Below are 23,888 nucleotides of genomic sequence, written 5' to 3'. Positions count from 1 at the left end.
AAAATAAATCAGCGATTTCCTGCGCGGGGGCAGTGGGAAAGGGGATGATGGTGTGGGGAGCGAGGGAGAGGGACGGGCTGCGAGTGAATAAGAAATGAGGTTTAAACGTTGGCAGTCCCAAGTCTGACACATTCCATCATGTCGGGGGTGGGTGGGGGTTGTGCGTGCGCGCGCATACACACACACACACTCACAGGCCTACATGCATATCAGTACATGCATACAAACACATTCAAGTAGCTCCCCCTTTTGATTTTTTGCCGGCTGCTTCAAAGACGGAAATGAGCAGTGAGAAAATAGACAAAAACATGTTTCAAAAAACTGTGTGTATTTGTGTTGGGGGCAACTGGAGGTTTTTGCCTGTGTGCTTATTAACTTCCTTGATTTTAACTTAATGTGAACAAATTAGAGTGACACAGGAGACCTGGCAAAATTATTAGTAAATATTAGTGTATCACATATAGCATAAAGAAGTTTCTAAGACATGTTGGAATGAAATTTTGTACATTCATGTTGGCCAGATTATGAATCTGGAATCTGAAATTCATCACCTATAGCACAGTGTTGACGTTGATATTTCTGGATTTTGGTGAAATCTATTGAGTGTTAGAGACTAATAAGGAGTAATAAATATGAATCAGTCAGAATCAGCCATAGTAAGCCAGTCGGGCCCTAATGCAAATGCGTACACCTACAATGCCAGTACATCAATTTAATGTATTTACCAGTTAAATAATTAGTAACAAAAGAGCAAAATTTGAAGCATTTTCGAGCCTGAGGTTAAACACATCCGAGTAATTCAGGCACTATCAGGCAAAACTGTCATTTCACACAAGTACAGTATAATAAATGATTCATTATAATCTCAAGTGCTTTAATTGACTTGTGATGATCTAACCTTCCTGGCACTCCTACTGTACCATGAACCCTACCAGTCTGGTGCCAAAAACAAATGATTACAAAGTTTTCTACAAATATCTGTCCCATGGGGAATACTGTACTGTACGTGTGGGGAAACTTGCTTTTTTTAAAACCATGTTTGTGTGTCATTGCTTCAGTTTTGGTTGGCATTTGTTCGTGCATGTGCTTCCCTATGATTTTTATATCTTGTCAGTGTGCCTGCGTACTTGCATACAGTACATGTGTGCAACGCCAGTATCTCTATCTATTTGTTTTTATTTGTGTATTTCTGACTGTGCAGTGGGGGTGTGTGTGTGTATCATTGTCCGTGCATGTCTGTACGCGTTTGAATGCGAGTGTGTCTGTGGGAGACAGCAGCACGGCCAGCGGACTTGTCTGCTGTGTATGAATAATCAAAGTGGTCTCTCTCATCATTAAATCATCACTGTCCTGGTGGGAGCCTGAGGAGGATGATGGAGTGAGAGAGCGAGGGAGAGAGAGAGGGATCATAGCTAGCGCTGCAGGGGTACATGCTCTCTCTCTCTCCTCCATCGTGTAGTGTGGCTGAGATGTGTCATGAGCACAAGTCTTTTCTGCTCTCTGTGCTCGCCCACTTAGCTCCCCCAGACACAGCCGCTCTCATACACACACTTTCATACATATGCACTCACGGTAAAACACTCATACACATGCACGCAGACACATTATTCAGGAGTGTGCAGACATTCACACAGTGACTCGAGCACACATATTGCATCTTTTCTTGGAAGAGAGCAGAGGGCCTCCAACCACTGCTGCACCGGTACAGTACCTGCCACACGTAGCAGCCATTACTGTCCTTTTCAGTGACACAGTATCCACAACACCTTCACCATGTTTACTCTGCAGAAGACCTCCCAATAAATATTAGTTCCTTAAAAACTGGTCCATCTAACGTAAATCAAAATGAATCAATTAGTTCCTAAAGAGAAACTGTACAACACTTTAAGGTAACCCTTTAATTTACAGGCCGCTAATTACGATAATGTCACGGAATAGCCAAGAAATAACAATTAATTGCATCATAATGTCTAGAAATAGCCTAGAAATAACAGTCAATTTCATAGTAATGTCGAGAAATATAGGCAAGAGATAACGATTGATTGCGTAGAAATAGTCCAATTGAAATAACGGTCAATTGACTTGGTGGAGAAAAATTCTAGCCTTTCCCAAAAAATTCAAAGCTTGAAAAGCATGTGCAATCCTTTTACTTTATGAAAAAACATGACATTAATATGAAATATTTATTAGACATTATCACGTAATAAGCGGTTTTTAAATTAAATGGTACCATTAAAGGGTACCAGCTTTAAAGTCTGTAATTACTCTCTGTGTGTCAAACAGTTGTAGAGACTCACCTGACTCTGGCATCTTTCAGTTGATTGTTTTGGTTTTCTTTACTGTTTTGGTTCACCATGACCTTGGTTGTCTCCAGCTGCAGCCAGTTGTTTTGGTGAAACAGTCTACTGGTCACCACCTGTCCAGCATTAATGGGTGGTCAGGCAGAGTAAGCAATTAGCTATTGAATAGAGTAGAGCATTTAGTAGCTGAAAAAAGTTCCTTGAAGTGGACTCAAACATGACTTCAAAACCAATGCTGGTGTTGCTCTGTTCATAAGCAAGCAACGTCTTCACCATGTATGCATTTCCTGCATGGAAACCAATGATCACAAATTCCATATATACTTTGACTCTCTAAGATTGGCTCAGATTTTAAAGCTATCACACCACTGGGATCAAGCAGCTCATTTGACTTGTTATACCTGCATAATAACGTTTGTAATAATAATTAAGATGGTGTCCAAAATGTCCATACTGATAAAGATTAGCATATTCATTCAGTCAGCTCAGAAACGCAGAAGTTAATACGGTATAATCCAATTCAGGAGCTTCACACTTTAGAGATCATTATACTGTGAATAGCACCTGAAAGTCTGTGTGAGTGTTATAATCAGGAGACGGATTCATGCAAGTAGAGGGAAAAAGAGAGAATGAAAGAAAGTGTGAGTATGAGAGTGTGAGTACAGACTTTGAGTAGTCTGGGCGAGAGACGTTCACAACAGATACTCATCCTGCTGAATGACACACACACACACGGGCTAAATGTGTAGCTAATGAGCCTGGTGTGCGGTTACGGCATAGAGCCAGACCGGCTCCACGCTCAGACCGATGGGAGTTCAGTCAGGAGTCACCACTTTCTTCTCCCGCTCCTCCGCCTCATCCTCAGAAAGCAGCACGTTACTGTTCGCTGTCGTTATCAAAGCAGGTACAGAGTTACCTGAAGGGCTCTGTTTCAATCTCAAAGTATTGGAGGAGACAAGTAGACTCAAACACAGCTTCATGATGCTCCCATGGGTGTTTAAGTAGTTGTCATAATTGTTCGAGAAGTCTCACTCGGTGTAAGACAAGAAATACAGTGAGAGAATCCCTGAATGCTGTGTTTTTCAAAATATAACTTCTTCTATTTTGGGATAAAAAGATTAATGTGCAATTATTTCTAAAGTGGTCCTTGGTGGAAGGGGGAGTAGCTACACTGTTAATGATGTTTGATATTACTCTACTGGCACCATCAACAGCATATGTGCATAAAATGGATAAAAGATTTGACTGTTTGTCTGTTTTATTTTTAATTTCCCCTGTTCCCCTGCTCCTCCTGTCTCCTCCATCCAGTCCCAGCCATGATCACCTCCTACCCCAACACCACCCTGGCCACACAAGGTGAAGAGAAGAAGATGAGCTGCATAGCTCACGGAGAGAAGCCCATCATGGTGCGCTGGGAGAAAGAAGAGCGCATCATCAACCCTGAGACCAGCCGTTACGTGGTCACCGTTAAAGAAGTGGCAGACGAAGTCATCTCCACGCTGGTGGTGGGTGCTCAGTTTCACTGTAAATCGAATGCCCTTTGAATCCAATATTCAGGGCGAGCACCAGCCCTCAGTCATTTTTATCTATTCAGACAGATGGAAAGCAGAGAGAGAGAGGGGAAGAAGATGGGAGGAAGGGCAGAGAAAATTCTTGTTAAATGCATTCGCAAAATATTCAAGTAGAGCATGAAATATTAAACAGCTACCTTCTGGTTAAATTTAATGGTGATTAAAACACAGTATGAACGACTACATGTGTAGTGCAGTATTGTAAGATTACAAGGAATGTGTGCCTTGAGATAATTGAGTGGTTAAGTGTCTCACAGGGTTAAGAATGGAGGTTCATCTCTATCTCTCTCTCTCTTTCACTTGCTGCTATATCTCAAAGTACTGGATAAAAAAATCTAAGTTGAGGACACTACCCAACTTCTCTTTTGAAAAAACACTCTCTGGCCACCTGAAAGATTTGCATGTGTTGTGTGTGTCTGTGTAGATTATGCCTACAGTTCGTGAGGACTCTGGGTTTTTCTCCTGTCACGCCATCAACTCTTTCGGCGAGGACCGAGGCATCATACAGCTGACAGTGCAAGGTAAGATCCCCCCTCAGCTCATTGTTGTTTTTTTTTTGTTGTTTCGTAAGAAAATGAAAAATAACTTGGAGAGAAGTAAAGTTTTCCAACATTTCTAATTTAATTCATTAATAAATTAATTGAATTGCTGTACAATATGACTTCTGCTCTTTGCAGACCTATCCATAATCTCTCCCTGGGAAAATCACAGACAGAATAAAACCAATACATCTGTCTGGTCTGCCTGCCACCCAGTTCTATTTCCAGACTAGCACTCCCTTTCTCACTCTCTCTCACACACTCTGCTCTGTCCACGTGTTTCCTCAGAACCACCAGATCCTCCAGAGGTGGAGATCAGGGAGGTGAAAGATCGAACCATCGCTCTCCGCTGGACCATGGGTTTCGATGGCAACAGCCCCATCACAGGATATGATATTGAGTGCAAGAACAAATCAGGTTAACACAAAATTCAAGATGCACAAATTCAGTTGAAATGCCACCGAAATATGGAGACGAAGGGAGAAATGTCGTTATCCGTTGCTGACAGTCTATCCTATCTATCCTGTTTCTTCTAGCTTCTTGGCTGTCGGCCCAGGTAACCAAAGATGTGTCACCGCAGCTTAACCAGGCCACTATTATTGACCTTCACCCTTCCTCCACTTACAACATCCGCATGGTCGCCAAGAACATCATCGGCAACAGCAACCCTAGCAACGAGCTCACCATCACCACCGACGAAGCAGGTAAGTGAGCTTCTCTTGAGCATGATACCAAGTCCTGTGGAAACCTGTCCACCATATTATTTTATATACGTAAAAAAGAAAAACTAATTAGATTCAGAAGGGGTAAGAAGTCAAACTAGGCAGCTGAGATAAATTTTCCAACTCCACTATCTCCAAATGACAGCCTTTAAAAGTTTTAATTTGGCTATTAGAGTATATAACATTGCCATCACAACTGATTTAATACTTAAACTCTGCTCCTCAGAGAATTGATACTGTGACTAAATGCTGTTTTGGAAGGAAACTCACTGGATGTAGTGTCCAATTCCTCCTGGCCCTCAAACCTGTTGAGTCATCTCTCACAAAATTATATTATGGTTGTTTTAAATGGAGGCCATCGTGTTTAATATCTGGGGAAACAGATCAGTTCACTCTTGCTATTAGTCAGCTCTATCAGTCTTCACTTATCTTCTATTGCTCATAATGATCCCCCCCCACAGGCATAGCAGCACATTAAAATGGCCCATTTTACCAGATTCAGTGCTAAAATATAGTCATAAACTTCTAATTAAATAAAACATGTATCATTTATCCTGTTATTTTAAAGGTTAAAGTTGATGATTTTACTAGTTTTTTTTTTCTGTAATGATTATTGAGTTGAGGTTGAAGCTGCAAGGTGCATGAATGAGCACGAGCATGAAGAAAAACGCATTCTTAACTCAACAGCACCATCTAGTGAAATCAAACAGGACAAAACAAAGCTCGTCCTCTATGGTAGATCATCTCTCCAATTTGACCTCAAGTGTGCAATAATAGTGAATGATGTGCTTCATTTACAGCTCCTGATGGCCCTCCACAGGACGTCATTTTGGAGCCCACCTCCCCGCAGAGCATCAAAGTTTCCTGGAAGGTGCAGTCCATGTGTCTTATTATGAGCAAAGGAATCGAAACAGACAGATTACCAGACATTGCCAGTGTTTTTTAAATTTAATGTACGTCATAGGGACAGTGGCAGATACATGTGTAAGCTAATCAGTTAAATAAAGACTGAATAAATGAAAGATATTAAAGCAGTGGATTTCAGTATTTGAGTTGGTCCTCTGAACAATTTTCCCTTTCTGCAGCCTCCGCAGAAGCACCTGCAGAACGGTGTGATCCGTGGCTACCAGGTGGGCTACAGGGAGTACAGCCCAGGTGGGAGCCACCAGTTCACCATCATCAGCCTAGACACAACAGGAGACACCACGGAGAGCATCGTACTGGACAACCTGAAGAAGTTCACTCAGTACAGTGTGGTGGTGCAGGCTGCAAACAGGGCAGGCACTGGCCCGTCCTCACAGCAGGTGGTCACCAAAACTCTTGAGGATGGTAAGTAGAGGGTGTGGACTGACAGAGAGGTTGTGTTATATAGCCATGGATATAAGTCCATATCTTCAAGTGTTAAGACATATTTTTGTGAAAAGGCTACCACCCAGTGGAGCTTTTTTGAACTACATCATAATTAAATGTTTTACTTTTTAGTGCAATCCTGCTCCAAACCAGTAATCCTGGGGCTCTATAAAAAAAAAAAAAAAAAAGATTTTATACTTCTTCATTTGAATTCAGTTGCCTCATAAAAACACCCACTGTTTAAAGCTAATTCAATGAATGCTGTTAGTATGTGATGAAGTGACTGTATTCATATTTTACACACGATAACCTTCATTTTCAGGGTTTTTTTTTCACAGACAATAATCACTTGGGAATTTCAGGATACAATTGACATAATTCATGAAATACTAAGCATCTCTTCTGTTTCAGGACTATATACCATTTAATTCATGTCTCAAGAAAAGCAGTTTAACTGATATTTACATGGTACTTGATAATTGATAATTGCTTGTACCTTGTAGTGCCGTCTCGGCCTCCGGAGAATGTCCTGGCTGTGGCCAAGTCTCCAGAAGTCATCTCACTGTCCTGGATGACGCTGCCCAGAGAGGCTCTCAACGGGAACCTGCAGGGCTATAGAGTCATCTACTGGGCCAATCTGCCTGATGGAGGTATTAACATCCACACATCCAACCGCTGATATGATTTATCAGCCAGTGTAGTTTATTTCCTATTTAATCCAGTTCTTTCAGTCCCCTGAATGTCTTTCATGCTGCCTTGTGTTGCCCATCTCTATTGCCTTTTATTATTGTTCATCCACTAGGGGAGGCTGTGGTATTCCTGTAATATGCTGTGTGTGTTGCAGAGGTTGTGGACTTTGAATAATTCAAAATGGTGTGTGTGTGTCTGTGTGTGCAAGTTTTTAGATGTAAGCAGTTATTAGCAGCTGGCCTTAGTGAGTCACTGCTCTGTATATTGTATGTTTCACCTATCGTATTTGAGGATTATAAAACACTGCCAATGTCATTATCAAATGCAAATGAATCACACAAATTATTTCATCAGCTGATGTGCATCATTTGATAATAATGAAATGATTTACATACATGTTTTTTGCTAAATTTCAGTATGAGATGACTGGTTTTCTGATGCCGATCAACAATAGGTATAGAAAGGCTCAGTTGCACAGAGGGAGTATTTGTGGTTGTTGTGTTTTTCCCTTGAATGTATACCATGCTTTATAGCAGTGATCCAGCCTGCAGTCTGGCTGGTCTCCATCAATAATTCACAATGCAATAACTCCAGCCAGGCCCATTGCCTCGGCTCTGAGTGACAGGACATAAGAAGGCTGGAGGATGGAGGCAACAAGACCAAAAATCGGATCAAGAATGAAAAGTAGAATCCTATAATACCAGTTTTATTGGATTGAAACATATTATTTATATTAAGCAGATGTGTGCTTGACATCTGCACTTTACAATCCGAACATTTGAGTTTATTTTCTGCGAAGACTGGAACCAAATTTTTGTTATACTGTACTACAGGTACCAAGTATTTTCATAATTTTGCAATGCTGAATGAATTGTTATTGGTCTGAATGTTCATAATTATTATTGTATGCTGCAGCATTACAAAGTGTGTGTATCACTTCTAAAAAAATTTTGTCTCTCCTCTGTCAGAACTGGGAGAGATCAGGAATGTGACCACCAATCAGCCGTCTCTGGAGCTGGACGGGTTGGAGAAGTACACCAACTACAGCATCCAGGTCTTAGCCTTCACCAACGCTGGGGATGGTGTCCGCAGTGAACAGATCTACGTACACACCAAAGAGGATGGTATGAATAACATCACAATTCAGCACAGTTTCGATGCTACAGAAAGACACTGCTTTAAAATGTCACACTTGAGACAAGCATTATAGGGGATTAAAGCATACGAACCTATTTCATCCTGCAGATATATCATCAACTTTTGTCCCCCCTGCTGTGTGTTCTTCACCCTTAGCTCCTGGTCCTCCAGCGGGGGTAAAGGCTGCAGCCTCCAGCAGCTCAGTGGTGTTTGTCTCCTGGCTGCCTCCATTCAAACTCAACGGCATCATTAGGAAATACATCGTCTTCTGCTCTAACCTGCATCCGATGGTAATAGCATTTGTATACCACGAGATTTTCAGTATTTCTTTTCACCAACTTCCTTCTCAGCTCCAGGGAACATGATCCTTAAAAACTATTTGAAACATTTTGAAGTTAATTGTTAATTGAACCTACAGTATGTGCACCCATGCTTCTACATGATTCTTCGATTTAAACCAGCTGCATGTCTGTGAAGGGTCAAAATGGCCACTCTTTATTCACGACAACAACATTTCCACTCTCGGGACAAAGTTACTTCCCAATGATACATTAATCTTTCTGTTATCTCCATTTTACAGGTGATGAGTGAGTTCGAGGCGTCCCCAGATGCATATTTCTACCGGATCCCGAACTTGGCTCGAAACAGACAGTACACTATCTGGGTGGTGGCTGTAACAGTTGCTGGTCATGGCAACAACAGCGAGAAGATTACAGTGGAGCCTCTGGCCAAAGGTATATCATCATAATTCAGATGGAATAACAATGTTCTTTTATACTTTATTTTATTTTCTTTTGTTTCTTGCATTTCATAATTTAAAACATAATTAATATGATTTTTCAGGAATAATCATTGCTTGATCTAATCCTACCTTAGGGGTAGGGTTAGGAAGACATTTAAATCGATCTGTGTCTTACTTTGTAGACAAGGATTTAGACCACCCAATAAAAAATGTGCTTGTGTGTTTGTGTTATTTATTTATTTTATTATTTTTTAGCTCCGGCCAGGATTCTGACCTTCAATGGGACAGTCACCACTCCCTGGATGAAAGACATTGTTTTACCTTGTAAGGCAGTTGGAGACCCTCCCCCTACCATCAAGTGGCTTAAAGGGAAGTAAGTTACACACAAAGACACAATTACTATTGGTCAGCAGCACATTTAAGGGTCACAGTGAAAACACAGTGGGTTTATTATCTGTAGAAACGTCTCAACTTATTTTCTTTTTATTTCTCTCCAGCACTAACGGGACTCCCACCCCTGTTCTGGTGGATGGTCGCCGCAGTGTCCATGGCAACGGCAGCTTCATCATCCGCACAGTGAAAGCAGAGGACTCTGGCAACTACAGCTGTGTGGCCAGCAACAACTGGGGGTCTGATGAGATCACACTTAACCTGCAGGTCCAAGGCAAGTTGTTGTTGTTGTTGTTGTTGCTGCAGGTGTAAAGATCTGAATGAGACTCACATAAATAACAAAACTGCTACAGAGCAGTGGCTTTGTTTCTTGTTTTAACTAAAAGAGGAGACAAAACAACCATTTGACATTTTTATACACTGCCCGTCCAAAAAAAAAGTCACACACTCCAATATTTCATTGGACCGCCTTTAGCTTTGATTACAGCAGGCATTCGCTGTGGCATCGTTTCAATGAGCTTCTGCAATGTCACAACATTTATTTCCATCCAAAGTTGGATTTATTTTTTAAAGACTCTCAATGGGGTTAAGGTCTGGACTCTGTGGTCACATTGGACCACATTTCTTCCTTGAAGATGATGGTTCCCCACTATTCTTCTAGTTTTTAATAATGCGTCGGACAGTTCTTAACTCAATTTTAGTCTCAGCAATCTCCTTAGATGTTTTATTTGCTTGATGCATGCCAATAATTTGACCCTTCTGAAACAGATTAACGTCTTTTCCACGACCACATGATGTGTCTTCTGACATGGTTGTTTAAGAAATGAGAGTGCATCAGTCAGGGTTAAATAAGTTGTTGCCAGCTGAAACATAATCATCCATGCAGTAATTATCCAATGGGAGGCTCTTACCTATTAGCTTTGTTAAATCCAAGTGGTGACCTTTTTTTTTGGACGGGCAGTGTATTTTTTCACTCCCATCTGATAAAACTAAATTTTTGGTCCAAAACTATTAATACTTGAAAAGCTACTCTGTTACACTGGGTGATGCAGTACTAATACTATTTGTGCTTTGAAGCTAAATTAACTTCTAGGTTACGTATGCTTGGCCTTGGTGTATTTAATCAGTAGATGCTGTGCAGGCTTATTAATATCTTTCTTGGCTGATAGACGTCTGAAACACAATAGTTCATGCACGATTCTTCTGTAACGATTCTTCATTAACTTTTTTTTTTGTTTGACCTCATATCCACAGTTCCTCCTGACCAGCCACGCCTCACAGTTACCAAGACTACCACCACATCAATCACTTTGTCATGGATACCTGGGGACAATGGAGGGAGCTCCATCAGAGGTGACTGTGACACACACACACACACACACACACACACACACACACACACACACACACACAGATAAACAGATAAATTTGAGACAGCGCAGTGGACAGTTTCATCCTGGCTGTCGGTGATGTACACATGCACAAATATGCTTCAACTACGTACATTATAGGAACAATCACCTCCCCTCAGCTGCTTATGATAACCAATGTCACACCCACCTTCACTCTCGTCCAGCATCCCTGTTCCTGCTCCTGTTTCTCATTATCTGCTGGTAAAGCTGAATACCCGAGTCCTGAAGGGTAGATTAAAAAGCAGCAGGGAAGATTAGGTCTGTTTAAGTGGAAGATTAAAGCGCTTCATCTTAAAGAAAGCACAATCACAGTGAGACTATTTGTGGTGATTTATCATCGCTTCTAATCATGGAGCTCCTGTCTTCGGAGTTGTAGTCACTATAAAAGCTGTCCATGATAGCTTCTCTGTGATATTTGTTTTTGCTTCCCTGCTCGCGGCATCATCCATCACCAAAATGCACATACCTCGGCTTACAATTGAATATTTTTAGCCTGGCTTGCAGCGTGCTCTGGGGATGGCAATGTTCATCTGTCCTCAGGCAACCCAGCACTTCTGTCCAGACTATAACTGGGTAACTGTTGGTTTGACTGCCATGAGAATCAGCGCAATAATTCATGGTGATGATTTCTGCCTTTTCATTCAGTGCCACCAACAGGTCAAAGACTTTCTATATGTTACTTACTTTACAACTAATGACTGTAGTCCTGTTAGGAGCTGTAAAAATGACAAAAGATTCCCATAGGTCAGTTTTGCAATTGTATACTCTGGTGGATAACGATTTCTGTGGCTGTAGACTTTAACTGTACTTTGTTTTTTGTCTCTTCAGTCGTCAAACAAAGACATGATATTTACTGTGTATCAAATAAGAGAAGTGTTTTCTTTCTGTTTAATTACTTTTCAAATCTGTTCCCTTCTGTGTTTTTTTCCCCCCTCTCTCATTCCTCTCCCTTCTCCTCCCAGGTTACATCCTGCAGTACTCAGAGGACAACAGTGAGCAGTGGGGCAGTTTCCCCATCAGCCCTAGTGAACGTTCATACCGCCTGGAGAACCTCAAGTGTGGCACTTGGTACAAATTCACCCTGACTGCCAGGAATGCAGTGGGGCCAGGGCGCATCAGTGAGATAATTGAAGCCAAGACCCATGGGAAAGGTAAGGGCAACTCAAATGTTAACAAAAACGAAAAAAAAAATTGTCTGACATCATTCAAATATTACAGCTTATCTCTAACAATGACATGACTGAGTAAAAGTAGCAATTCACAGTCCTTTTACATGCAATAATCTGCAAAACATTATCAAGTTTGGTCGACTCTAAAGGTTGTTCCAAACTGTCTTGGATCTATCTTGAACTGTGACATTTTCCAGAGTTTCCAGCTTCATTCTTCTCCCCACCTCCTCCTCCTTCTCCTCAGAGCCCCAGTTTGCCAAAGAACATGAACTCTTCACCAGCATCAACTCCACCAGGGCCCGGCTCAACCTGGTCGGCTGGAACAACGGCGGCTGTCCAATCACCTCCTTCATACTGGAGTACCGAGCAGTGGACTCGGCCCCCTGGATGACTGCCCAGCGCACATCGCTGACCAAGAGCTACATCCTGTACGACTTGCAGGAGGCGACCTGGTACGAGCTGCAGATGAAGGTCACCAACAGCGCCGGCTCAGCAGAAAAGAGGATCACCTTTGCTACACTCAATGCTGACGGAAGTGAGTTTGGATTTGAACAGTTTGTCTCAGAGTTGCACTGATATCAAGAATCAAAGGATCAGGATAGAATAGAAGGATCAGTAGGAGGTCATACCGATATTGATTATGTAAAAAGATACTTTCAATCTGAAAATATAGCCAAACATAACAGTTTTATAGATACAAGAACATGGAACTGGAGCTATTATTAGTCTTGTGTCTATTTTCATGTTCTTTGATATCATATCTAATCCATTTTAATGTAATATGTGAGGCTACAGGAGCCCATAAACAAAGAACACAGATTGAGACAGAGAGTGCTATTTCTCTGTTCCTGCTATTACAGTACCAGCATCAATATCAACAGTTAAAAAGTTTGCACCCTCTGCTGCAACTGTGTAGTACTACAGTACAGTGTTTCAGCACCACTCTGCAGTTCTGCCTACAGGACAGTGTGTGCTCAAAGATTATTTGTGAATAATACTGTTTTGTCAGCCTTTTTGTCAGCCTTTGAACAAATTGACAGGTATCCTGAGTTGAGTAAGAAAAACTGGGACGGTCTTCAGATTCTCCACGGGCTGTGGTGTAGCTTTATCTGCCACAGGCTACAGCTCGTGTCACTCATACACAAAGGAAACGTATAAGCTTTAAAGTAGGATAGGACGTGGTGAGAGCTCTGTGGTGTGCTCCAGACTCTTCATTAATTTTCTTTGAAGGGTTTTGCTGAAACGTGTAAGCTGCCTGTCAGGATGTTATGTGAGCGGATGTGCTTTTGTGCATGTGTGTGTGTGTGTGTGTGTGTGTGTGTGTGTGTGTGTGTGTGTGTGTGTGTGTGTGTGTGTGTGTGTGTGTGTGTGTGTGTGTGTGTGTGTGTGTGTGTGTGTGTGTGTGTGTGTGTGTGTGTGTGTGTGTGTGTGTGTGTGTGTCGGCTGTTGTCAGTTTGACAGTGGTTCTACGGCTCAGCTCAGCTGTGGAGCTATAGCCCAGGAGACTAACACACATTCAGTCTCCCAACAAACCTGGTGCTCCAACCTCCATCCATCAGCTGCAGGCTTTTCTGCTCCGTCCAAGGAGAAAAACACATTTTAGTGGTGAATTTAAGGAAAGAGCAGACGCCAGGGAGATTTTACAAATTTCAAAACAGTTCGAGAAACAATTCCTGTTGACAACACAATAATCAAAAAGGCAGCATTGCGTTTGTGTGTTTATCTGCCAATGTGGTATTATGTGGGCTTCATTATGATGCACCCAGTGTTGCTTGGGACTGCTGTGACGCTGTTCATATGTGTGTATATACGTATGTCATATGCATAATACAGCACCTGAACTGCTTGCTCAGAATTACTAGATGGCCTTAAAACTGCAAGAATTAAGTTGGCGTATAAAAAGAACCAAAACATCAGTGTTCAATCAATACTGATTAACTGCTAAGTACAGTATGTAACATCCCATAATCTTTGTGCTGGATACAAAATATTTCTCCCCCATGGTTTATTTGCAGGAATCATTGTTTCTCAGCATCGTTATCCTGGTGTTATTAATAATTATTGTTTCACGAAATGAGCACATGAAATGAGCACAGTGTGTCGCATGAAATGAGCACAGTGTGGCTCTGAAGACATAACCATCATAAAAAAGAGGATGTTACACCTTATCTAGCAACTAAAGACCTCATCTAAAGACTGATTCAAGTAGATCAGATGAACAATCAGATGATTAATTCCTAACAGCAAAAGACTGAACGTGTTTATCTCTCTTTAAGGTACCATCCCTCCCCTACTCAAGACAGGAGACCCCATCTCAGACAACATGTCAGGCAGCGGAGGTCTGAAGATGGTGGTGACCATCACTTCTGTTCTTGTGGTAGCTGTACTGGTGTTTATTATGCTTATGGTGCTAAAGAGGAGACGCAGGGAGCAGAGGCTCAAACGACTCAGAGGTGAGTAATAGAGTCTCGTTTATGTTGTACACTCTGGATCTATTAAAGACCAAGATTTTGCAGAGGATCACCCACCCACGTGTATGAGTACATTCTGTATACACACATCCGGATACACCTACACAAATTCTGTTCATAAGGCTGTGTGCTAACATACCTGCCATTGTTGAACCCAAAAACAACACAATACAATCAGCGTGTGTCACGTAATTAAAATCTTTTGTGTTTCATTTTTAAATATGTTAAATCAAACCAAAACAAGGTAATACTTTGCTTTTGTAGAAAAGAAACATCAGTGATTGTATCTTCAGGTCTAACACCTCCAAGTTCACATGCCCAGCTCTCAACATGCTCTCACTGCTGTTTTTCCTAAGAGGAGTTGTCAGTGATTCGACTTGTATTTCCACTGCTGCAACTTCTGAACCAGGACAGTACTATTATGGTATTAACTACCTCTTTGCTGACTTCACAGATGCCAAAAGCCTGGCAGAAATGCTGATGAGGTATGTATGCTTAATTTTAATTTATGCTTGCTGCTTTCCTTTAAGCAGCGAACATAAATCACAATGTAGCCCAGAGTTACAGCACCTATCAGTAAAAATCAAATATATTGCACACAGGATATGCTGTCCCTCTTGCCTAGTTAGAGCTCCTTATCAACTTGAATGGAATTGAATTAGCATTTCTGCGACACAATGCAAAATTACACAGCGGAAAAGTAATGAATTTTTCTCATTAATCTCCACAGTAAAAACACACGGACGCCAGACACAGTGAACAAGCAGCAGCAGACGCTAAGAATGCACATTGACATCCCCAGAGCCCAGCTCCTCATTGAGGAGAGGGACACCATGGAGACAATCGGTATGACACACAAAATTAGACCATGTGCTCATTATTCAGCAAATGCATCGTCATAACTGAAATAATCATTTTTCCTCTGTCTCTCTTTTCTTGTTTCTGCCCTGTTATCTACTTGTATCTACTCTTCTGTCTCACAGATGACAGGTCCACCGTGCTGCTGACAGACAATGACTTTGGGGAAACAAATAAGCAAAAATCCTCCACAGTGACCCACACAGTCCACTATCAGTCTCTGTCCCAGGCCACTGGACCTCTGGTGGACGTGTCCGATGCCAGGCCTGGAACCAGTGAGTCCCACCACCGTCAGTGCTCAACATTTATTTCCTTCACTACTAATATTGCTAACCTGCTGCTTGTCCTGTGTTACTAATAATAATGTTTGTTTGTTTGTTTTTTCGTTTTGTTGTGTTTGTTGTATTGTGGCCTGTGCTGTTGTGTGTGTTTTGTTTTTGTTCAGTTACTGTACTGTGTTACTGTACTGTTCTTATAGGTGACTGTCACTGTAGAGAAATTTGCCTCAGCCCCATAAATATAGTAACAGCACTCCATTGGACATTTATCTGGATTACATGCAAGGCAAATAGCCTTTCCACCTTGTCTTAGCGTAACTGCACACTGTCATCATACAGTATGTCAGCCGCCTTCCAGCAGTGAGATTACAAAGACCCAGCAGCCATGCTGCAGAGCAACCTCTGGGCTTCTGGCTCTGCTGAAGCAGAACTGATGAAGAGTAGTGATCCCCCTGCCTCTCCTTGACACATGCTCACCTGATTGCCCTGCTCCAACTGCCCAGTTGGGCCTGAGTGCACACATGCACATGCAGACGTGAACACACAGATTAGTGATGTACTGAAATGATTTTTGTGCAGACAGTGCATATATTGAATAACACCGCCCCACGAATCTGAGACTATTACCAATATTCACTTTTGAAATAGTTTTAGTAAAGATAGACATGCAGCTTGTTGTATTTAAATGACTAAGTGTTCATTTCTGTTTACAACAATGAGATTGTATTCTTAGAAATAAAAGCACATCCATCCATCCATATCCATTCAACAATCAAATGTCACCATAAAGGAATGATTGATTTCTTCTATCACCAGTAGAATGGTCACAGATCAGGGTGTATGTACCACACATACACACTGCACACTGTGCAAATACAAGATATATGGGATCATAAAACAACAACAGAACAATCACATACCTGTCTTAGCACACCTTGCATACACAAACACAGACACAAGCCCCACCACATCACAATCACATATACAAATGCATTTACACACAAGCCGACAGTCATGTGATTGGTTCATTTAACCTGACCAGCGGGGCATGGACTCAGTTAGCTGACTCGGCCCCTTTTCTTTTCTCCCCCACTGTTGGCCAAACACTTCCATCATTTCATCCCTCCATCCCCACTGATGGAATTACTGTCTGACCTACTACAATTACCAGTGCCATTCTTCTCTGCACAGATCTAATCCAGTCCGTTTTCTAAAGGGTCTCATCCTGATTTGGCCCAGCGGTGCATACAGTAGCCTGTCTGGGTCAGGCTGAATATGATACTATTTATATGTCTGTGTGGGGACAGTTGGAGCTTGAGATTGATGATAATGTTACTGCACAGAGCTTTGAGATGATAATGTTCAGCGTTCACATGGAGGCAAAAAAGTAGGAGATCTTTATATTACCACAACACAGGAAGACTCTTAGACTCTTAGGTCCCCTCTCCTGCCACACATCGTGTAGTTGTGGGTTATTGATGAGCCAGATCAACAGCTGTTAGCATTGTCAGATTTTTCTCACTATATGGATGAGCCAGAATAATGTCAACTGTCAACTCTGCTTTGCAACAAAAGATGAGGAAATTACCAAAATTATGTCACAGCTGCTAGAGGCAAATTTTTCTCTGTGGTCTTGAATTTGCTTGTTTGTTTGATGCCATCGCTAAAGACTTCATTTTCTGTTCTGTACAATGGTGTCATTGAATTATGACTGAGTAATTTGGAAATGAAATATTCTCCATAGAGACTTATACAGTTCTCATAGCAGATAATGCAATTTATATGATCCAATTCAATATCCACATTGATATGCTTCTGGATGAAAATACTGATTTATTTTTTCATTCAAGCTACTAAAAAATATTTATTCAGGGAATCGAAGCCCTCGGATGTAAATAAATTCAGAGTTAAATATTTACATCTGTCTAAATTTTACAAATGTTAAGATTTGTCAGCCGTTGAATCCAAACAATCTCTCCCAATCAAACTTAAGTGCTATTTAATGTCGCGTGACAAGGTTTTGACTTTGACTGATGAAGCAAAAATAGGTTTTCTGTTTATTTCCCTCTCTTCAACAAGCAATTTGCTCCTCTTTCCTCGTCAGATCCCACTGCCAGACGCACTGCCAAAGCTGGCCCTGCTGCAGCACGGAGCCGCTACGCCAGCCAGTGGACCCTGAACCGGCCACACCCCACCAGCTCCTCACACACCCTGACCACTGACTGGAGACTGCCCACGCCACGCGCCACTGGATCTGTGGACAAGGAGAGCGACAGCTACAGTGTCAGCCCCTCACAGGATACAGGTAGAGTAGAGCAGGGAGGAGGGTGGCCATCACACCTAACCAGGAAAGACATGGACCTGCAGCCTATTTTTAAATTAGTTTGACAGTTGTGAGGGAGGAATGTGACAGAAATCATGTCGCCTGCGTGACGGTGTCAAGTGTGAAGGCTGCATGAGTCGCGTATTGGCTTTTATGCAATCCAAAATATTTTTGGCTGAAGTTTTTTAATTTGAAAGTGCAACTTTGGGGCGTAACCTTGGCTTAAGCTTTCGGGATGTGAATCCAAATGAAATCCACACACCATATTGATCTGTGTACTGAATCAAATAAAACTCAAACACCACAAAAACACTGAACAACACTACATCAAAATTTGCTGTTGCTGCCCTTTATACTGCTCTTTTATGACAACAATTAAACCTGTTCCTCACAACCTGTCGTCACCAGATCGAGCACGCAGCAGCATGGTGTCAACAGAAAGTGCGTCCTCCACCTACGAGGAGCTGGCCAGAGCCTATGAGCACGCAAAGATGGAGGAGCAGCTGCGCCACGCCAAGTTCACCATCACCGAGTGCTTCATCTCTGACACCTCATCCGAGCAGATGACAGCAGGGACCAACGACTACACCGACAGCCTGACTTCCAGCACGCCGTCTGAGTCGGGCATCTGCCGCTTTACCGCTTCACCGCCCAAACCTCAGGATGTCAGCCGGGTCATGAACATGGCCGTGCCCAAGGCACACAGACCTGGTGAGATAGTGCAGTTTACTACACAAAGAAAAATAATCACCTTGTGTTTTACCTGAAAACATTCATTCCCTTACTTCCCACCACAGAACAACATCTACTGTAGCTTCTGGTGTAGTGTCACTATTAATGTAGTCTCACCAACAGCACGTTTTTATCTTTGAGTGTCATCCGTTTTCTCTTGACATTATTATATCTTTTTTTCAATATGTCACTCAGGTTGTCAGAAACTAGATGGTTTCACTTTTTATTAGTTAACATTAATTAACCTCCAACAATGACATGACAGTCACCATGATCATCTCTCCGTCCTAGGCGGCATCCTTACAACCTACAGACTGCTGCTACATGCAGTTTAGGGTTTATAAGATCATTTTACTGTAGATGAGACTCTGTAGAAATGTTAACACCTTTTTCATAGGTCTACAGTGGGTCTAGCTACTTGTTTATCTCCAACCTTTGAAGACTTAACACATTAAACAAGTTCATCACACATCAGGAACAAGGGTTATGAGATGTAGTTTCCCTTATGCCACCACAGGGACACGTTTATTGTAAGAAAACAGAAAACTTTCCCTTTGTTACACCATGTGGAGGCTCATAGATTACATCTGCAGTTTGAGGAAACTTGCTGTGTTGTGCTCTCTCTCCTCTCAGGTTGTAGTCTTACCTTACCTGACCCTCTGCACCACCGAGTAGCCCCGCAGATCAATTACGAGGTCTGGCAGCGCATGCCGACTTTCTGCTGACCACACACAACAGCACAGGCATTTAGAAAGACACGCTTCTCCCTGACACATGTACACACCGCATCCATCACTCCATCTGCTGCCATGTAATACTGTGTCTGGGGCCACTGATAATGAGCGTTGTTGGAGGTGCCCCTGTCCTAGCAGCAGAAATGTGCGTCTGTGTGTGTGTGTGTGTGTGTCCCAGGATCCTCAGTTTGACCAGACGATAGTTGAGGCCATCAGATCTGCTTCTTAAGTTTCGGCTCTCATTATGTTTTGAACGTTTGCGCACAGGACCGCAGACTCATATCACCAGTTCACCAAGGAGAGAGGGCAACTAAAGGCTATCTGTAAACCCAACCTGAAGCTATTGTCACTCAGTACAAAACAGCACTTTACTGCCACAGTGGAGACTGTTCAGTGTAATACCAGCCTCTTAGCCTTTCAAGCACGCTAGACACTGGTGTCTGTTACAGTCGCTTTGCCTCTACAGTTTCCCAGTATGTTGTTGACTATTTGTAAAGGGTTGTGTTTTGACACTGTGCAAAACAGATATTATGTGTGGTTTAAGCTGGAGAACCGGGAGTACATATCTTACATCATCACTGAGTCTTACTTCAAAGTGTATTGTATTGTATATTTTCATAAGATTAGCGTTTTCAGCTTTTTTCTTTTCTTTTATGGCTGTGTCAAGTGCTGACTCTACAGTCACTGGACTGTAAAATGATAAGAACAAGGTTTTCAGAGGGAAACAAGTGCATAAACCTGCAGCAAGCCTCACAATTAGTACTAAGTAATAAGTTCTCAGACCCAACGAGGGACTGTTGGATTTACACCTATTATTTAAATCACAGGATCTTAAGGGCTTAAAGAAGAAGAAGCTGTTATAAATTGCTGCTCTAACCAACCGTCATCCTTATTGTAAGAATTTTTCTCTGCATATTAAGAAGGTTGAATGTTGCACTATATGTACCATAGACTAAATGGCCCAAATTATTATATATATATATATATCACATATCACACATATAATGGTTGAACAGAAGACAGTAAAAGCAACCTGCAGGGATTCATCTCCCTTCATAAGAGCATCGGTGAGATGGACCACTGACCATTTACATTGGGTAATGGTTACAGCTTTTACCAAATATGTCAGATGAGGTTGAGGGCAGGGCACTGCATAGGCAACACAAAAGTGGGACAACTATTTTTGTCCATTTGCATACCCAGACCAGAAGTATAGAAAAGTATGTGAATACTGTAAGTAGAGTTCTTTTATGTTTTCCATTCAGTTATCAGTGTCACAACACAATGATGAGCAATGGATGTTTCTGTTGCTCATTGAAAAAAATAGGTCTCTCCAGAATTGTAACTTTTAAGTACAGTGTATTACAGTATCAGTTCATCGAAACTCAGTCCCAGTGCAGAGGCCACTTTGATTGACAGCCGATGGACGACCCAGCTTCAACCCCATCTCTGTCTCTATTTCATCTGACTGACCTGAGCTGACCTCTCCGCTCCATTGCAAAGGTTAAATGCAGATGCACAGCTTGTCACTCATGTCTCTTTCACTCTCTTCTCATTTCATGTAAACCACCTCCCCCAACAGAGCAGTGTAGAGAAACATACATATATATGTGTGTGCTTCTCTTCCTGTATCAATTAGCCTCCCCATATCCCTTTACACCAAATTCCTCAGCACATATGAACACATTAACATCTGTGCTGGTAATTTGAGCTACAGGCAGCAGCTAATGATGGGCACGAAACTAAATACTGTATGTATGACTGAATGACACACATTATAGAAATACTCATTAAAAATACGAAAACATTACCGTTCACAACAGTGAGCAGTTGAAGATGCAACAGACACTTACACAGATTAATGGCTTGGCAGAGTCACTGTTGTATTCAAGTCCCATTACTGTACAATCTGCAATTTACAGGCTGATGAATTTTCAAACTACATTTCTAATGAGCTCCCACAGAACCACTTAAATCTATATTTAATTCAATTAACACTCCTAGCCATTCATCATCTTTGCTGGCACTAATAGGGCTTATTATAAAACACAGTAAATTATTCATTCTCAGCGTGAACCCAGAAATCCATTCTCTAAGGTCACACGTTGGGACAGAATCTGCAGAAACAGCCTCGTCTTTGCTGCCATTAACTCCGAGTGGCTGCCAGTGAAAGTGTGTGTGTGTGTGTGTGTGTGTGTGTGTGTGTGTGTGTGTGTGTGTGTGTGTGTGTGTGTGTGTGTGTGTGTGTGTGTGTGTGTGTGTGTGTGTGTGTGTGTGTGTGTAGCAGTATAAGATACAATGACAGTGAAAGTGCCATAAACTCATTGAACAAAATCAAGGTGTCTCCTCCTGCCTGTCCCTCCCTCTTATCTAACAACTCAACTATTTCTTAAAGATTGAAACACAACTTGTAAGTGTTGTTTGTTGCCTGGTCAAAGTATTAACAAGTGTTGTTTTCAAGTAAGTTTTAAAAATTGCCCAATCCAAGCAGAAGTTGTGCAGAAGAGACTGGTATAGTGGAGACACAGTCACTCAGCTTCATCCCAGGAGGAAAAGATAAATCAAATCACTGCATCGGGCCCCCAACAATGACAGCAAAGATAACTTTGTAATAATCAGCTTCCTATCACATTATGTTCTGCACATTTTCCCCCGACAGCAGCTATTAATTCAAATAGATTCACACTTGGAGAAGATTGGTATTACATTAAAATAATAGTTATGTCAGTCATAATCCCAGAAGGCCCTGAGGTGAGCAAATGTAACAGTGTGAATGTGAGTTAAATATAGATTTTTTTAGCTCTCTGTGCAGTTAATTTAAACAGAGGAGGAGGAATGGTGGAGTCTGTGGAGACTAGTCAGAGCTTAGACCTGTTGAGAAAACATAGAGTGGAGATCCCAGAGAAGTGCTACTGCTGCTGCTGCTGCTGCTGCTGCCATCTCTGGAGACAACCAGGGAATCTCTGTAAAATCATTATCATTTTACTACAATGGAGATGTTGTCAAGCTTCTGTCAAACAAGATACTTCTTCCAGGCAAAGAATATGCTGTTTATGTTATTTATTGTGCAGGTTATTAAATGGGACGTGTTAGTGTTTACACATTGTCAGAGAAGATTATTCCTTCATTTGCAGCTGATCATAAAGCTGCATTAAACTCTTCTTATATCTACAATGAATCAAATGACCATGTTTAAAATAAGGGATACATTCATAGTAATCACCTTATGTAGAATATTTCTCAGTTTCACAGAGCATTTTAATGCCTTTCAGGTCTTTGTTTTGATTTACAATTTCATTGTTATGGGTTAATCTCTTCACTTTGTTGTCAAACAACATGTTATAATGTCTCTGTGCACGGGGAATCGGGGATACAATCTAATTTAACCTAACCTTAATTGTCACCTGCGTCTCTCTTGTGTTCCTTCCCAGGGGGAGAGCTGGTCCACCTGCCGCCTTACCTCCGTATGGACTTCCTGTTGAATCGTGGTGTGCCACTGGCGGCCCGGGGTGGAGGAGTTAGCAGCAGCAGTGGCAGCAGCAGCAGTGGAGGAGGAGGAGGAGGAGGAGGAGGAGGTGGTGGTGGTGGAGGAGGAGGAGGAGGAGGAGGAGGAGGAGGGGGAGGAGGCGCGAGTGGAGTTGGTGCTGGTGCTACAGGGGAAACAAGGGGAGCAGCGGGAGGAGGAGGAGGAGGAGGAGGAGGAGGAGCCATGGGCCAGACCTGCCTGGAGCCCCAGAGGAGCCGTACCCTGAAGAGGCCACCGCCCATGGAGCCCACCCCCATGGAAGTGCCCTCACCCAGGGAGGTGCAGCAGTGGCAGCCAGGAACTGCCTCCACCCTCCCCCACAGGGATGTCCGGGAGAGGGGAGAGGCCCGGGGTGAGGTCCGGGCGGAGGCCCCCTCTTCAGGAGACCTTGCCCAAGCACAGGCTGCCAAGCTCAGCACCTCTCAAGAGTCACTGCTGGACTCCAGAGGACATCTGAAACAGAGCAACAACCCCTATGCCAAGTCTTACACTCTGGTATAACACTGGGACACACAATGGACTGCTTCAGACAACAGGACTACTGCAGACACACCGGAGGAGGAAGGACAAGAGACAGACGACAGGCACAGGATGGACAGTTTTCCACAACAGAAATTGTTGTATATAGAGCCGTTTCTGACATGCGTCTGAAGTGGATGCTTTTCTTTGAGTCTGTCTTTCTTTCTTTCACTCTTTTCTTTCTTTCCTCTGTCGCTCTTCTCTGTTGCTTTCACACTTTTCATTCTCTCACACCTCGCTCCTCTTCTGATGAATTTTCTCTCACAGTTTTTATTTTCTACTTGAGTATTCTTTTATTCTGAAGTGACAACATATGAGGATTGCCAAAATGATTTATTTAAAATTTGAGAAAGAGAAAAAATACTATTGAATTTATATCAAGGACAATTATAGTCATTATTATTATTACTATTATTATTATATAA

The 23,888-nt window shown here is 42.2% G+C and overlaps 1 protein-coding gene across 5 annotated transcripts in view; it reads left to right on the top strand.

Moving 5' to 3' along the window:
• The window catches only part of dscamb (Down syndrome cell adhesion molecule b), a gene marked incomplete at its 5' end in the record, with an annotated part of 107,532 nt that extends 83,955 nt beyond the window's left edge, over window positions 1-23,577 (top strand). The window contains 23 exons of one of the 5 annotated variants that reach the window (XM_083984562.1): window positions 3,609-3,805; window positions 4,296-4,392; window positions 4,699-4,827; window positions 4,947-5,114; window positions 5,933-6,003; window positions 6,218-6,461; window positions 6,986-7,132; window positions 8,141-8,296; window positions 8,466-8,599; window positions 8,890-9,043; window positions 9,307-9,424; window positions 9,549-9,715; window positions 10,696-10,794; window positions 11,816-12,004; window positions 12,267-12,557; window positions 14,299-14,475; window positions 14,948-14,978; window positions 15,224-15,339; window positions 15,477-15,626; window positions 17,734-17,934; window positions 18,361-18,663; window positions 22,850-22,906; window positions 23,093-23,577. In XM_083984562.1, the coding sequence (XP_083840688.1) occupies window positions 3,609-3,805; window positions 4,296-4,392; window positions 4,699-4,827; window positions 4,947-5,114; window positions 5,933-6,003; window positions 6,218-6,461; window positions 6,986-7,132; window positions 8,141-8,296; window positions 8,466-8,599; window positions 8,890-9,043; window positions 9,307-9,424; window positions 9,549-9,715; window positions 10,696-10,794; window positions 11,816-12,004; window positions 12,267-12,557; window positions 14,299-14,475; window positions 14,948-14,978; window positions 15,224-15,339; window positions 15,477-15,626; window positions 17,734-17,934; window positions 18,361-18,663; window positions 22,850-22,906; window positions 23,093-23,445 (3,749 nt within the window). In that variant the 3' untranslated portion in view covers window positions 23,446-23,577. Of the gene's footprint in view, window positions 1-3,608; window positions 3,806-4,295; window positions 4,393-4,698; window positions 4,828-4,946; window positions 5,115-5,932; window positions 6,004-6,217; window positions 6,462-6,985; window positions 7,133-8,140; window positions 8,297-8,465; window positions 8,600-8,889; window positions 9,044-9,306; window positions 9,425-9,548; window positions 9,716-10,695; window positions 10,795-11,815; window positions 12,005-12,266; window positions 12,558-14,298; window positions 14,476-14,947; window positions 14,979-15,223; window positions 15,340-15,476; window positions 15,642-17,733; window positions 17,940-18,212; window positions 18,664-22,849 lie in introns of all 5 variants that reach the window. The other 4 variants (XM_083984560.1, XM_083984563.1, XM_083984561.1 and 1 more) reach the window with 4 other exon arrangements.
• Window positions 23,578-23,888: the final 311 nt, after the last annotated feature.

The sequence above is a fragment of the Trachurus trachurus genome (genome assembly GCF_905171665.1).
Source record: "Trachurus trachurus genome assembly, chromosome: 13".
In the NCBI taxonomy this organism is placed as follows: domain Eukaryota; kingdom Metazoa; phylum Chordata; class Actinopteri; order Carangiformes; family Carangidae; genus Trachurus; species Trachurus trachurus.
The sequence above is the reverse complement of the archived record's forward strand: the minus strand, read 5'-3'. Positions and strand labels throughout refer to the sequence as shown.